General features: G+C 36.5%; 1 protein-coding gene across 3 annotated transcripts in view; it reads right to left on the reverse strand.

Annotated features, from left to right (window-relative positions):
- POLQ (DNA polymerase theta) overlaps window positions 1-17,829 on the reverse strand; it is a 106,514-nt gene that overhangs the window by 63,165 nt on the left and 25,520 nt on the right. For all 3 annotated transcript variants that reach the window (XM_070369999.1, XM_005896082.3, XM_070370001.1), the window contains 5 exons: window positions 13,332-13,474; window positions 12,043-12,247; window positions 11,613-11,755; window positions 1,552-1,745; window positions 550-674 (listed from right to left, as the gene is read on the reverse strand). In XM_070369999.1, coding sequence (XP_070226100.1) covers window positions 550-674; window positions 1,552-1,745; window positions 11,613-11,755; window positions 12,043-12,247; window positions 13,332-13,474 — 810 coding nt within the window. The remainder of the gene's footprint in view (window positions 1-549; window positions 675-1,551; window positions 1,746-11,612; window positions 11,756-12,042; window positions 12,248-13,331; window positions 13,475-17,829) is intronic.

The raw sequence follows: 17,829 nt of genomic DNA on the forward strand, positions 1-17,829 counted from the left end.
AATGGCTTAAGGATTTCTTAGTAAAATCAGATCTAGAACTTCCCTTGTTTGCCTACCTTAGAAAAAATGAGCTTAATTTTATTAAGGAAGCCCAGTATTTCCTTAAAGATGAGATAATATTTAGAACAGTGAGCTAGAAGTTCAAAAATCCCTCTTCATTTGCCATCCTCTACAATAACAAGCATTAATCAGTAACTTGAAAAAAGCAAGACAAGTGAAAATTATGTCTACTTCTTCTTTCAAGACACCTCCCCCAGAAAAAGAAAAACAGAAAGAAGAGAGATGGTCAGCAGGTTGCTAACAGATAGAAAGGGACCAAGATACAGACACTCAGCTAGGTGCCAGTCTTCTACAGCAGGGTCACTGAGCCCAGAGCAGTCACTGTTTAGGTGTTCTGATGATGACAGGGACTATACAAAATTATGGTTTGACATGATCACATCACTTTTAGAGAAGCCTACAGTAAAATGGAATTTGAAAAAAAGTGATCTTAACTTGACCTCAAACCACAGAGTCTTAAATAAATGTGGGAACGCTTATTTAACTGACCTGCATAAACAGCAGCTGACTGTTGTAATGACTGAATCTGTCCACGATTGCATCCATATTTCTGATTAATTTCCTTTAAGGGAACTTCACTGATTAAATCTAATAGCACAAGACTGGTAAAAAACCTAGAAAGTAAATTACCAAAAGAACAGTAAGAGGTCACTTATGTTTACTATGAAAGCACAATATAGATGCTAAGAAACAAGAAAGAACCAAAAAAGGTAAGAAAGAACCAAAAAAGTTTCTCTCTGAGAAAGAGAGAAGATTCTTAATAGGATATAGCATTAGTGGACAAAGAGCTCAATGGTTGTAAAAGTAAATTCTAACATATGTTGGCACTATAGCAAAAAACTAATATCTGTATATCAAAAAGATTTCTTCCATATTTCAATACTACTAACTAATTTTAAGAAATGAGACTTAGTTCAAGAAAGGTGATCACACAAATATTTTTTAAAAGAATGCTTGATATACAATTATATCATCAAATGATGTTTCAACCGAAATTTGGTTATAAAAAACCAAATCAATTGGCTTTTGATGTGAAAGGTAACTGTGCCACAAATCATCCAAGTATATTTGGATTATATGTATTTGTATATAATCCTTAAAAAATTTATACTTGAGTATGACGTAAATAATATGAAACTATTGCTTTAAGAAAAGCAATTTTATTATATTTCAAAATCTTTCAAATGGCTCTTCTCTACTGGTAATGAATCACTTCTAAGGGTAATACAAACCATATCCTCAAATGAAGCCACACTAAGTTGGCAGTTCTGATTCACATCTTCTTTAAGGGAAGAAGTAATTAAATGTTCTACTTTAAAAAGTCTCAATATACAGTGGGTTCTTATAAGCTACAAAGAAGAAACTAAAATATCAATAAATTTAGTAAATATAAGAAGTTGAAAATTTTACTATATTCAGTCAAAACTGGACATCTGCTGCATATCCAGTACTGTGTTAAAAACAGAATAGTCCAGGCTCCCTGATATTTACCTTTTATGGATGGCCATTTGTCGGTGCTGTCTCTCAGTTCTGGCTACTAAATTTCCTTTCACACAGCGAGCCAAGAACCCTTCTTCAATTCCTACTAGCTCTGCCACCCGCTTCATAGAAGCTGGCAACTTCTCCCATAAACAGAAAAATCGATACCAATCAATAGTAGTCCAATCCTCAAACACAGGTGTAACCTAAAGGAAAGAAACATCTTCATTACATCATGCATTATAAAAGGGACAAAATTGTGGATGTGAACTTCATATTAAAAACAAAAGCTTCAATATTTGGATTTCTAAATATGATGTCTTATTAATATGGAAACTTCATTTAATCACAAGCAACTCACAGATGAGAAAAACACTAATAGCAGCCACCCAAAAAAGGAATAAGAATACAGATATACAAGAATAATGTTTCTCTTTGTCGTGGAATTTAGTATAAATTTTTAAATTTTTAAACTGTATATGCTAACCACTTGAGTAAATACTAGGAAAATAACTTCAAAAAATATAGAGAAAAATTAATTAAAGAAGTTTAAATGTTATACACAAAAGTGTTTGCTAAACTCAAAAGAAACCAGTAAAAAGACAAGAGAACAAAAGAAGACATGAGACACATAGAAAATAAAGAGACAAAATGTGCACAATGTAAATCCAACTACATCAACAGTAACATTAAATATGAATGGGCTAAATAATCTATCAAAGATAGAGACTGACAGACTGGCTTAAAAAAAACAACACAGAATCTAACTATATGCTGTCTATAAGAGACACATTACAGATTCAAAAATACAAATAGGTCAAAAGTCTTGCATGGGTGTGAGAGTTGGACCATAAAGAAGGCTGACTGCCAAAGAATTGACACTTTTGAAATCTGGTGCTAGAGAATACTCTTCAGAGTCTCTGGGAATCGAGATCAAACCAGTCAATCCTAAAGAAAATCAACCCTGAATGTTCATTGGAAGGACTGATGCTAAAGCAGAAGTTCCAATACTTTAACTACCTGATTCCAAGAGTCGACTCATTGTAAAAGTTCCTAATGCTGAGAAAGATTGAAGGCAAGAGGAGAAGGGGGTGACAGAGGATGAGATGGCTAGACGGTATCATCGACTCTCTGGACATCAGTTTGAGCAAGCTCCAAGAGATGATAAAGGTCAGGGAAGTCTGACACGCTGCAGTCCATGGGGTCGTAGAGTTGGACATGACTGAGAGACTGAACACCACCACCACCCATACAATGAATACCATTCTGCATTAAATAACTTAAGTACTGATACATGATAAAACATGGAAGAATCTTAAAAACATCATGCTAAGAGAAAGAAACCAGCTGTAAAAGATAATGAATTATATAATTCTATATACTGAATAAGAACAGAATAGAAAGCCTACAGAAAAACAGAATGCACACTAATGGTTGCTCAGGGGTAGGGGAGAATGAGAGGGTTGAAAGAAAATGCAGTGACTGCTAATAAGTATAGGGTTTCTTTCTGGGGTGATGAAAATGTTATGCAATTAGATGCTAATGATTGCACAACTCTGTGGGCATACTAAAAATTATTGACTTGTACACATTAAATGATATACCATGTGAATTGTATTGCAACAAAGCTATTTTCAAAAAAACTCAAATTATCTATGAGAAAATTTTCAGAACACTCTTGAAAGCCCCAAAATAGACTCAAAGAAACATCTCTTTTCACAAATAAGACCAATCAAATAAAAAAGAAGGATGTCAATCAGTTCTCCTCCACATTAATGTATAAATTTAACAATGTCAATGAAAATACCAAGTTAATTCTAAGCATTACACTAAAAGGTACGCAAGCAAGAATAGGTATGAACATCAGAAAAGAAGAACAGTGAAACTAACCCTACTGCTGCTGCTGCTGCTCCTGCTAAGTCACTTCAGTCGTGTCCGACTCTGTGCGACCCCGTAGACGGCAGCCCACCAGGCTCTCCCGTCCCTGGGATTCTCCAGGCAAGAACACTGGAGTGGGTTGCCATTTCCTTCTCCAATGCATGAAAGTGAAAAGTCAAAGTGAAGTCGCTCAGTCGTGTCCGACTCTAGCGACCCCATGGACTGCAGCCTACCAGGCTCCTCTGTCCATGGGATTTTCCAGGCAAAAGTACTGGAGCGGGGTGCCATTGCCTTACTAGATAATACAATAAAAACTTTTAATTAAAACAAAGGTATAGAACAGTCTTTTGGACTCTGTGGGAGAGGGAGAGGGTGGGATGATTTGGGAGAATGGCATTGAAACATGTATAATATCATATATGAAACGAGTCGCCAGTCCAGGTTCGATGCATGATACTGGATGCTTGGGGCTGGTGCACTGGGACGATCCAGAGGGATGGTACGGGGAGGGAGGAGGGAGGAGGGTTCAGGATGGGGAACACATGTATACCTGTGGCGGATTCATGTTGATATATGGCAAAACCAATACAATATTGTAAAGTTAAAAAAGAAAAGAAAAGAAAAAAAATAAAACAAAGGTAATAGTGTACATATTAGTAAAATTGGTCTATTGTCAGGTCAACAAATGAAATAAAAATATACCCAACAACAAATGGAAATTAGAAATGTATCTAAATACAAATGCATACTAGAACATAAAAACTGGGGGGGAAAAAGTTAAATGAAAGCAGAAGAAAATTTTTCAGACATTGTGTATAAATCAAACCTTTTTAATAAATGAAGATGTGACTACAGACAGCCATTATAAAAAAAGACAAAATTGAAGAACCATATATTAGAATAAACTTTAAATGGAACAGAGCTCAAAAGAGAGAGACGAGAATCATATAATTATTTGAAGAAAATGTGAGAGTATTTCTTTATAATCCCAGAGCGAGCAAATCATTTCTCACTGATTCTAAGGTTCAAAATTCAACTATATATTTTAAAATGCTATACAAAATACACAATAAACAGAATCAAAAGCTGAGTGGAAAACTAGGAGAAAAGTATTTACACCACAAAGAACTACTCTCTTAGTATATATAAAAGAACTGTTAAAACTTAAGAAAAAGATCAAAAATACAATAGAAAAATGTGCAAAAGACATGGACAATTCATAGAAACTAAAAGCATACTGCCTTAAATATACAGAAAAAAATGTTCAAATTTATCCATAATAAAAATGCAAATTAAAAGTATACACAAAATAGAAAAGCTTAAAAAATATATAAAAGCTTGACAACATACCTTTTTTTATGAGGTTGTAGAAAAATAACCACTTCATATAGCACTGGTAAAATTGGAAAATGATACAAACTCTATGGAGAGCAATTTTGCAAAACCAAAATCACATGTCTTTACACTTTATTCAGCAATCATACTTCTTGGATTCTTTCCTAAAGATACACCTCCATAAAAACTACAATATTATACACCAAAGTTATTCACTGCAGCATCATTTGCCATACCAGAATATTGGGAACAATTCAAATATTCATCACAGGAACTGACTGAATAAACAACAGTATATCCACATACACAATGGAGTTATACAGATATAAAAAGAATAAAAGTCTTCATGAACTGATAAAGAGTGCTTTCCAAGATATATTGTTAAAGGGGAAAAACAGGTAGAAAGTAATGTATATAGCATGCGTGTGTGCTCAGTCACTCAGTCGTGTCCAACTCTTTGCAACCACATGGACTGTAACCCACCAGGCTTCTCTGTCCATGGAATTTTCTAGGCAAGAACACTGGAGTGGGTTGTCATTTTCTACTCCAAGGGATCTTCCCGACCTAGGGATCAAATCCAAGTCTCTTGTATCTCCCACACTGTCAGGCAGATTCTTTACCACTGTGCCTCCTGGCAAGCCTCTTGCATTAAATCTAATTTTCATGGAAGTAAACTGGAAGTCTGACCCTAGAGCTCATAATCATAACCCCTGTACAATAAGTGAGACTTATTTTTAAGGCCATGCCAAATAACTGTAAGACCAGCTTTGAGATTCTTCTTAGCCACATTCTCAGGCACAGAACTTTGAACATATGAAGTACACATGTGCAGTAGAAATACACATGTTCACTAGAAGGGGGGAAAAAATGGCCCTGTCCAGACATTTCTCCTAGTGCTCACCCCTATACAGTGTTTTTATTGAAATACATTTCTTGATAAGCCTTCTTAATTCTTACAATAATTTCAGATTTACCCCCTACTCACTTGCCTATCAAAACACATATATTTGCTCCTTCCCTCCTCCCAGCTTTATTGAGGTAACTGACAAATGAAATCAAATATATTTATTTAAAGGGTACAATAATATGATTTGATATATGTATTCACAGTGAAATGACTACCACAATCAGGTGATTAGCACATCTATTACCTCACAGTTACCACTGTGTGTGTGTATGGTGAGATTCTCTCTGTAAACAAATCCAGGTATACAATACAGTATTACTAGCTATAATCACTATGCTAGCTATAATCACTATGCTGTACATTAAATTCCCAGAACTTATTCATCTTACACAGGCATACCTTGGGGATCCTGTAGGTTCATTCTAAAACATCGCAATAAAGCAATTATCACAATCAAGTGAGCCACACAAGTTTTTTGGTTTCCCAGTGCATATAAAAGTAGTCTCAAGTATGCAATAGGATTATGACTAATAAAATCCAAGCACACACTTTAATTTAAAAGTAATTCTGGGGACTTTCCTCATGGTATAGTGGATGGGAATCCTCCTTGCCAATTCAGGGAACAAAGGTTCAATCCCTAGTCCAGGAAGATTCATCATGCCACAGAGCAGAGAAGCCCATGCATCACAGCTACTGAGCCCATGTGCTACAATTACTGAAGCCTGCAGGCTCCATGGCCTGTGAGCCACGATTAACGAGCCCCTGTGCTGCAACTCCTGGAGCCCGTGTGCCTAGAACCTGTGCTCCAGAAGAGAAGCCACTGCAATGAGAAGCCCGTGCACACAACTAGAGAGTAGTCCCCACTCTCCACAACTAAAGAAAGCCCACACACAGCATCAAAGACCCAGTGCAACTAGAATAAATATATTATTAAAAAAAAATTTTTTTTAATTCTAAAAAACAAAAATAATGCTGGGACTTCCCTGATGTTCCAGTGGTTAAAACTCTGCATCAATGCAGGGGGCCCAGGTTCAATCCCTGGTCAGGGAACTAGATTCCATGTGCCACAACGAAGACCCAGCAAGGCCAAGTAAATATTTTTTCAAAATAATAGTGCTGTTAGGGAATTCTCTGGTAGTCCAGTGAAGTGACTTGGATGCCATGCTCTCATTGCTGAGGACTGGCGTTTGGTCCCTGGTTGAAGACAAGCCAACAAAGTATGGCCAAAAATATACAAACAAAAATTTTTAAATTAAAAAATAAAAACAATACTGTTAGAAAAATGGCACCAAGAGACTTATTCAATATAAGGTTACCACAAACCCTCAATTTCCAAAAAAGAAATGCAGTATCTATAAAGCACAATAAAACAAAGCAACACACAATAAAATAAGGAAGTATGCCTGTAACTGAAAGATTGTACCTTTTGACAAACATCTCCCCATATCACCCAGACCCCAGCCCCTGGCAAGTACCATTCCACTTTGTTTCTGAGTTCAACTTTTTCATATTCCACATGGGTGAAACCATACAAAGTTTATGTTTCTCTGTCTGGTTTATTACATTTAGCACAATGCCCACCAGGTTAATCCATGTTGTCACAAATGGAAAGGTTTCTTTTTTTTTTTTTAATAGATAAATGATGTTCCATTGTATACACAGCTTTAGCTTTCTATTTTAAGCTGATAACTTTGATTCTACACAAAAACTGTATTTTTACTTCTCCATCCCCTCTCATTTAATGCAGTTAATATTACAATTTACATTTTATGTATTCATTAGCAAATTATAATTATTTTCAATGTTTATTTTTAACTTTTGTATATGTGACTTGCATATCACCATTACATTCTGAATTCTGAATCTGATTATAAATTTACCTTTCTTTACCAGTGAGTTTTATACATTCATGTTTTATGTTGTTAAACAGCATCCTTTCATTTCAGCTTGAAGAACTTCCTTTAGCATTTCTTATAAATGCATGCCCAGGATGATGAATTCCTTCAGCTTTTGTCTGAGAAAATCTTTATCTTACCTTCATTTCAGAAAGACAGCATGCTAGGTATAGTATTCTTAGTTGGTAGCTTTCTTCTTTCATGATTTTGATACATCATACCAATCTCTGTGCAAAGTTTCTGCTGAGAAATCTGACAGCCTTATGAGGTTTGCTTGTACTTGACAACAGTCTTTTTTCCTATTGCTTTCAAAATTCTCATCTTTGATTTTCGACAGTTTGATGTATCGAGATGAAGTCCTTTTGGGATTGTACCTGTTTGAGGTCCTCTTAGCTTCATGTCCATATCTATCCCCATATTTGGGATATTTTTAGCCAGTATTTCTTTAAATAGACTTTCTGTCATTTTCTCTCCCTCCTCCATCTTGGACTTCAATAATATATATGATGGTGTCCCATAAGTTTTGTGGGGTTTTTTCACTCTATACTTTCTAGCCAACCCTCCCCCAACACCCCTTCCTCTGGATGTATAATTTCAAATGACCTATCTGAATTCACTGATTCTTTCTTCTGCTTTATCAAGTCTGCTTTTGAAGCTCTCTATTGAATTTTATAGATCACTCATTGTATTCTTCAGCTCTGGGATTTGTGGGTTTGGGGGGCTTAGTAGGGTGGGGGCTTTTGTAAAACAGTTTCTATTTCTTTGTTGAACTTCTCATTCTGTTCATGTATTGACTTCTTAATTTTGTTCAGTTGCCTATTTGTGTTTTCTTTAATGAAGTTAACTGAATTTCATTAAAAGGATTATTCTGAATTCTTGGTCAGTCAGTTCATAGATCTCTTTTAGGTTTGGTTACTGAAGTTTTTATTAATTTATCAATTTATTTGATGATGGTGGTGGTGTCATGTTTCCCTTATTCTTCATTATTTTTGCATGTTGGTGTTGGTGTCTGTGCATTTGAGGAAGTGGTCACTTCTTCCAATCTTCATGTTTGCTTTGCCAGAGAAAAGATTTTCACTAGTCAGGCTAGTCTGGGGAAAGAGCCAGCTGGTAGAATTCATAAAGGACCAGGCAGGACCTCTGGTTGGAGGGGCCATTGGTTCAGCTCTGCAGTCAAACAGGACTACTGCCTGAGCTGCCTAGTCAGGTGAAACTGCTAGCCTGGTTACATGGATAGGCATGACCCATGGCTGTGCTCACATAGTCAAGCAGGTTGGCTGAGCTCTGAGGTTGGGTAGGGCTGCTCCTTGGGTTCTCTGGTCAAGCAGGAACAAACTGTACTCCCTGGTTAGTTGGTGCCATTAGCTGGATTCCGTGTTCAGGTACAGGCAGAGACTGTGCTCCACAGGTGGGTGGGTCCAAAGGATGAACTCTGTATTCATGCAGGATTCCAAGCTATATTCCAGAGTCAGGCTCCCTGGTCAGGCAAGGCTGCAGGCAAGCTCTGCAGCTGGCAGGGCTGCTGGCTTGGCTCCCTCTCTTTTCTTTTTTTAATTAGAAGTTTTTATTATAACTTTTTATTAAAAGCTCATAAATCACATTCTTTTTTTTTTTTTTTTTTTTTTGTGTGTGTGTAGTAAAGTTTTATTAAAGTATAAAGGAGATAGAGAAAGCTTCTGACATAGGCATCAGAAGGGGGCAGAAAGAATACCCGCTTGCTAGTGTTAACAATGAAGTTATATACTCTCCAGTGAATCCAAAGAATGTCTGGAGGTTGTAAAGACCTCATCAGACCTACTCCCATAATTTACATTTTAAGATAACACTGTCCTCAGGCAAGATACATCCTTGTAAAGACCAGGTCTACTTCCATAATTAACATTTTAAAATAACAGAAGGTTGAATCCAAAGACTGTCCTTAGGCAGGATACATTATTGGTATATAATCCTAAGGAATGTGGAGAAAGAAAAAAAGTTTGTCCTTTCTTCCTCCTTGAGAATTCCAGACCCCTCTCTCCTTGGGGACCCCTAGACTTCCTATCAACCTGCCTAGGAAATGACTCTCTCATTCCCCCCTTTTCTTTTAGGAGAATTATGTTGCCTAGGGAAAAGGGGCGTCGTTTTCGTTCCATAACTGCTTCCGAGCTGACAAGGGGCATTGTCCCTAAATTGGTGAGGCAACATATTCTCCTAATCCTCACATTGAGGATATCTGATCCAGGGGCCCCAAATAGTAGCTGGAGGAAGCTACAGCAGTAGCAAGAGTTTGAGCAACCATTTGTAACTTAAAAGCTTTCATGCTGCTAGAAACAAATCCAGTTATACAATTACAGATGTAGGGAGCAAACAGTAAAAACAAAACATTTAGAATCAAAATTAAAAGTCACATTATGTCATCAGGTACATCTGGGAGTAAAAATTAAAAAAAAAAAAGTCACATTATGTCCATAGTTAAAGTGTAAAGTGTTGCACCAGTCCATTTTAGGGTTGGTAGATGTCATCAGATGAAGAAGAGGCATCGCGTGTGATTGTTGTCGAAGGTATTCACAGACTTGGAGAAAGTCTTTTCCTTGAAAAATCACATTCTTAATCTGACTCTGTTACTACATTTTTCCCTCTATGAATTCCCCCAGATATTTTTTATTCTTATAAAAAAGAATAAAATTTTTTTATTCTTATAAAAAGAATAAAAAATTTTTTATTCTTATAAAAATAAAAATTTATAAGTATATACATTGAGAATTATGCACAGGTTAGGACTGCCAGCTGGGCAGAACTGCTCACCCTGCTTCCCAATCAAATGGGGACATCATTCTGATGCCACAGAGAATGGAATCATTTGATGGTCTTTCTGATTAAGAAAGAGATGCAGTATCACTGCCATGATCCAAATACTGGTCACTGTGAGCTCCATCTGTTTCTTTGTTCCTAGCTGACCGTTGGTGGTCTATCTAACCTTGCCAATTCCCCTAGGTTTCTCTGTGAGGCGAGACAGAAGTGACCTTCCCAAGGAATGTTCCAGAATGCTGAGAAAACTGGATGCCAACCTTGACTCTCTTTTAACCACTAGAGAAACCATGTATTCTCCAGTAAGGCACTGTGCTTGCTTGGAGGGGCAACACAGTCAAAGTGAAAACCACTGCTCTTAGATTCTAATGTGGCTGCTCTCAGTTTTTGCACTCTAAAAGAGTGTTTTAACCTCACCACCAGGTTCTAGGATTTTTAGAAAGTGTTCTTGACTGTGAATAGTTGCTAATTCATATCTTTGATGAGGACTAGAGTCAGAGATCCCTTTTACAACCATCTTGCCTACATCACTCCCAACATCTACTCTTAATTGCAAAATTAAGTATTTCCAGTCAGGTTCTTGCCAGAGAATATGACCTCAAACTGTATTTTATCCAATTATTATAAAAAATCTTTGTTTTAAAAAATAATATTTATAAAAGATTATCTAATTTAAACAAGCTTTTAAAATTCCTCATAGCATTTACTATAAATACTTTATCAAAAATGTAAGTCCCATAGTGTGATTTTTAGGACTACATTTCTCTTAGGCAATAAAATGCAATACTTCTATTTTTTTGTTTTGTTTTGTTTTTTATCTTATTAAGACTAACCAGCTTTACTCTTTGCTACAGTTGCTAGACAGCCCAGAATCAATGTTGGGCACAACTGTACATGACTTACTGGTGTTCTTGTTTATGTACCAATCCTTGCTTGAGTTTTACATTATGATCTTATCCTTAATTTCCAGATATCTCATTGCCCCTTGCTGTGTTCTTACAAACTGTATAATGCATGTTTTTAATAAATCATCTCAAATCCTTATGAAAGAAAGCTAGAAAAAACAGACAAGTAGGCAAGCAGATTTAAAAGGTCACTAGAACATTTAGCTGATTACTTTTCATCTTACTTCATCTCTATTCCCACCAGTACTATCCTAGTCAAGGAAAGCAGACAATATATTCCCTTAGGGTATTTTTGTTGTTCAGGATTCTTTATAGGTATTTCCTCCTCATTTTCACAAAGATAATAATGAAGAAAACAGAACTTACCAAATAAACAATATGCAGATCATTCTCTAAAACAAAGCCCTTCATTGCTCTTTGTAGGTCAGCAAAAATATCTAAAGTATCAATTGGAGACAGTGAAGAAGAAAGAGTTGCCGAACCAAGGTGTGTTGGATGATATACATTTCCTGGTTTGGGAGTGGGGGTGGGGAAAAAAAGGATCAAATGTTAAAAATAAAATATTGTCTTTAGGCATTCTGTAACTAATCTTTCAGGCTCTGATCAATTTTACAAACAGAATCCAATGCATGGATATATATCAGCAGGCTCTATACTACTTGTCTGATGTTGCTGAACACAGCACTGATTCACTTAAAATGAGTTGATAAGTCAATTTTCTTCTACTAAAACACTCTTAGATACTCTAAATCACTAAAGATAAAAAAGGAAGTTGCAATTCAGAAGTCATATTTACCTTCTGTTCCATCACTAGCTTCAGTAATCTGGATGAATTCATTTTCTAGTAGCCACATTACACAGGCCTCAATTGCTCCAAGTTGAACAGAATCTTTATTTTTCTGAATTCCCTGCTTCCCTTCTTTCATACTTGCAGCCAAAAATGTGCAAGAAGCATAAGTCTGTATATCTTGTGACGTACTTGCCACTCCACCAACTATTATCTGAGAAAAGAAGTTTGAAATCTTCTACAACTTTTTAATAAGACACAGGACCTCATTAAATAAATTACTTTTTCTCATAAAATGTTATCAGCATCTTAATGCAGAGACTCTTTATTAACTCTTCCATCATAGTTTATTACAAAAATAGATAACACCTATTGACAACATGGAAAGTTTTCCTTAAAATTAGATCCAGGGACTTCCTTGGTGGTCCAGTGGTTAAGAATCCACCTTGTAATGCAAGGAACATGGGTTCAATCCATGGTCAGGGAACTAGATTCCACATGCTGTGAAGCAACTAAGCCTACAACTAGAGAGTCAGTGTGCCTCAACAGAAGATCCCATGTGCTGCTACTAAGACCCAAAGCAAATATATCAAATATATATATATATATATTTTTTTAAGTAGATCCAACATGTTTGCACAAACGAAATTAGATGAAACATTATCTAAAATGCAGGAACTAACAATACAATTAAATCATATACATATATACATATACATATATACATACATATATATATATATATATATATACACATATATATATAAATAAATAGGTGGCGCTAGTGGTGAAGAATCTGCTTGTCAATGCAGGAGACGCAAGAGTCACAGGTTTGATCCCTAGGTTGGGAAGATCCCCTGGAGAAGGAAATGGCAACCCACTCCAGTATTCTTGCCTGGAAAATTTCATGGAGAGGAGCCTGGCAGGCTCCAGTCCATGGGGTCACAAAGAGTCAGACACACTGAGCAACTAAGCACACACATGATCTGTATGGAGGAACTAAGGTCCACTGTTGTCATCTTTTTTAAAAAATTCAGAACATAATAAAGAACACCTAAAAAATAAACAGAACCATCTGGCATTTGGGTTTCAAACTGCTATTTTGAAGTAGATTTATATGGTACAAGCTGTATTAATCTCCAGGAAATAACTATATAAAATAAAAGAGATTCAGACTTGGAAAGTTTATAAATAATCTCATAAAGAAACAGGAAGCTAAGATTTTTAACACACTAAAGCTCTACCATTGTACTATATGAACAAAAAAGTGAATGGTAATTTAGTGAACTCCCTCTTACCTCCAAAATAGCTCTTATCATGCTTGAGGTTACTTCTTCTCCTTCGTGTCTTTGCAAACAGCTATGAACAGGTTTCAGAGATCCCTGAAGTAGAGTTATGCCTTTTGATTTCTCAGAGTTTTTACAAACTAAGATACTCTCACCTGTAATGGAAAAAAAAAAATTTGCAAAATCCCAACACATGTCCATATCAGCTAAAGAGATTTTAAATTGTCTTACTTGTTTTGTTTTGTTTTGTTTTTTTTTTGAAGAATGAATGTGTTAAAGCAGTGAAGCCGTGATATCCACAGCTAGCAAATAGGAAGTGTTGAGTAGATGTTAGCTCTCATTATTCTACCCAACCTCTTCTTTTTATCGAGTATACCCTTTAAAGAACTCCAGGTATCCCTTTTATACCATTGCTGATTTTCTTTCCTACTTCTAAGACAGAAAAGAGGTTCACCTACCACTTTCAAGAATTTTGAGGATGCACAAGTAACTAGAACAAAGGTTTTGAATGATTTATTTAGGGGGCTAAGTGATAGTTACAGAAATTAGGAATGTTGTGTGGCCAGAGACCTCAGCATGTCAAACAGGCTCTGATTTGAATTTTAAGTTTCTTTTATGTAGCTTTGTGGCCTAAACTAGTCATCTATCTAAATGAGCTTCAGTTTTCTTACCAAAAAGCAATGCTCTTACCGTAGTAGATACATAAATTAACTAACACCTAGTAGATATCAATACATGTTTATTGATTCAAAAATCATTGTTTAGCTTTTATTTTGCACCAGACACTGATAGGTTCCATGAGTACAACCTTGAACAAGCTTCTCATGGTTGTTCCACTGAGGGAATTTTTCTCCTCAATCCCTCTCAGTATTAGTTTTCTATTGGTGCTGCAACAAATTGTCACAAACATGGTGGCTTCAAACAACACAGATTTTTTAATAGTATAGTTCTGGATATCAGAAGCCCAGCATGGGGTCTCACTGAGCTAGAATTAAGAGTTAACCAGGCTCCATTTCTTCTGGAGGTTCTTGTTTAAAAGGAGACAACAGATGACAGTGGCTGTTATAGAATTACCACAAATATTTTATTTTCTGAATTTTGGATTGAAGGGGATCACAATATGCTATACCAAAATATTCCACTTTAGCATAAGGATTATTTTGACCTGAAGGCAACTGAGAAGCAGCAAACATAGAGCTCTCTGCCCTCTCCCTATTTCTTAGAAGCAGGACATAAACATTTCTGTGAATGTGTTCCCCTTCCTGCCTCTCATACTAGGAGAAAAATTCTTATCACTGGAGACAAAAATTCAGCACTGACATAGGTGTGCACAGACCTTCCTATATAAAGCTTAACTTGCATTAATTTCCAGCACATACCTACCCTTCCACAATGTACCACCCCCTAGAAGCCCAAATCCCTTTTCTTTTTTAATTTATTTTTAACTGGAGGATAATTGCTTTACAGTGCTGTGTTGGTTTCTGCCATACATCAACATGAATCAGCCATAGATACATATGTCTCCTCCTCTTCCACCTTCAACACCACTTCATCCCTCTAGATTGTCACAGAGCACCAGGTTTGAGCTCCTTGTGTCATATAGCAAATTCCCGCAGGCTGTCTATTTTACATATGGTGATGTATATGTCTCATCGCTACTCTCTCAATTCATTCCACCCTCTCCTTCCCCTACTGTGTCCACAAGTCTGTTCTCTACGTCTGTATTTCTATTGCTGCCCTGCAAATAGGTTCATCAATTTAGACCAAAATCTAGACCACTTTTCTAGATTCCATATATACATATTAATACACAACATTTTTTCTGTGACTTAACTTCAATCAGTATTGAAGGTTCAATCTGTATTGAAGGCTCTAGGTTCATTCACCTCATTAGAACTGACTCAAATGCATCCTTTTACGGCTGACTAATATTTCATTGTATACAAGTACCACAACTTCTTTATCCATTCATCTCTTGATAGACATCCAGGTTGCTTACATGTCCTAGCTATTATAAATAGTGCTGCAATGAACACTGGGGTACACATGTCTTTTTCAATTATGAAAAACCCCCTTTCCTTTGTCTTGTCACTTCTCTACAATTTAATACTCTCTGTTAAAAGGATACATAAACCCCCAGCATCTATCTGCTTCTTTGGATTTTTATTTCAATTAAGGACAACATGTACGTAAAAAATTAAACAGCGACTCAAATATGTATGGCTTTTTTTCCTGTTACTCTGTAATTTGTCAGTTTAATTTGCAAGCACAAGGCATAGAACCTAAGAGGGTAAAAGTTTTTTTTTTCCTTCCATACAGTACTATTATCATTGAATAATTAAGTATGTAATAGTAATAGATATTCTGAAAACTATAAAGGAAAATGTATATACAAATTATTACTAGTTATGAAACTGCATACCATCTCCTGTGTCCCTGTCCTTTGAAGTAAAAAGCTTTTGCTTTAGTCTTCCCAGGTGCTGCTAGTGGTAAAGAATCCGCCTGCTAATGCAGGAGACACAAGAGACACAGGTTCAATCCCTGGGTCAGAAGATCCCCTGGAGGAGGGAATGGCACCCCACTACAGTATTCCTGCCTGGAAAATTCCATGGACAGAGGAGCCTGGCAGGCTAGAGTCCATGGGGCCACAAAGAGGTGGACACAACTGAGTACATAGGTCTTCAGTCTCTCAGGCCCCCCTTGCGTCTCAAAAGGCTGGCTGAAGAGTTAATGATTAGTAAACGTGAAGACATAGAAACAAAGAATAACTGTTGGCCTAGGAAACTGCTAACAATTTAGAGTATAAACAAGCTACAAAGCAGAGTCACTGAACTCTCAGTTCCTTGAAAGGTATAGATAAAAGGTCTGACACATATTCCTAAGCTGTTTTATAAGAAGCAGACTCCCAGATAAAATCTGCTGACTACAAGTACATAGACCCCAACCAGTTGAACCCAGAAAATTGGTGATGCTTGAAACTTCACCTTGATGCTAACCAATCTGAGAACTGTGCACAAGCTGCTCATTTACCCTGAGGCCCCTTTCCTGACACTGACTTTAAAACGCTTGCACCAAGATATTAAGATTGTTTTTAAGGACACTAGTTCACATTCTTCTCCTTCACAGTTAGCTGGTTTCAAATAAGGCCACTTTCCTTGACTCACGCCTTGTCACTTGACTTATTGGCCTATTGTGCAGTGAGTAGCCAAACCTGAGCTCCATTAACGTTATACATGATGATAATACAAAGTCAAAAATACTACTGGATACCTAAAAATCACAATATAAAACTCACTAATTCAAATGCTTTAGGCTACTGAGACAGCCAAATGAACAAAAATATGTCAAAGCACTTATTAATTAAAAACATATTCAAATATACAATTTGTAAAAACATAAACACTTACTATAACAATTAAGACGAGAGAAAACCCTTTTTTTCCCAAATGAATTCAATAGTAGGGGAAAGGAAGCAGTAAATAAGATATTCAAGAGGTAAAATGAAGGCCACTTGCATTACAGAACAATAAAAATAAAAGTAGATTGTGGTGGACTACTCTAACCACCTAGGCAGAGAGAAAATATAGATGATGCTTTCCCAACACTGACTGCCAAATGGAGAATCAAGACAGGAAAAATATAAGAACTGTAAACTTGATAACTATTGGTTATTTATCCCAAATATAATTACAAAAAACATTAGGTACCATCAAAACAAAGAGAAGTGAATATACCACCTGACACTTACAATAATTATAAAATAGCCTAACTTAAAACAAAAACTATCTAGAAAATGGATCAACTAGCATTAGCAATAGGTTAAAAACCACTTTGACCTGTGTACAGCTCTTCTAGGCTTTGATTCAACAAAATAGATAACCACTTTTCAGGATAATCAAGATTTATGAAAATGCAAAAATAATGCCAATATATATTTCTAGGTCCTGTTTGCACTTGCCTAGGGAAGCTGTGGAGAAGGCAATGGCACCCCACTTCAGTACTCTTGCCTGGAAAATCCCATGGACGGAGGAGCCTGGTAGGCTGCAGTTCATGGGGTCGCTAAGAGTCGGACACGACTGAGCGCCTTCACTTTCACTTTTCACTTTCATGCATTGGAGAAGGAAATGGCAACCCACTCCAGTGTTCTTGCCTGGAGAATCCCAGGGACGGCGGAGCCTGGTGGGCTGTCATCTCTGGGGTCGCACAGAGTCAGACATGACTGAAGCGACTTAGCAGCAGCAGGGAAGCTGTATCCACTTCATAATAGAGAAGTCAATTTGAATCAAATCATGCACAGACTTGATATAGATAGATCCACAAACCATTTAACTTGTAAATCACTGTTTCGGCACAAAGCACCATCATCCTACATTGGAAGGTTCCAAGAAATCCACAGAAAGATTAAACAGTCATCTAAATAAAACACCAGGGAAATTATCATTTATAGAATGCACAGAAGTTAGCAAGATGCTACATAGTCCAAAGAGCATGACCAGGTATTTAAATCTTC

Source organism: Bos mutus, chromosome 1 (genome assembly GCF_027580195.1).
Source record: "Bos mutus isolate GX-2022 chromosome 1, NWIPB_WYAK_1.1, whole genome shotgun sequence".
Lineage (NCBI taxonomy): Eukaryota > Metazoa > Chordata > Mammalia > Artiodactyla > Bovidae > Bos > Bos mutus.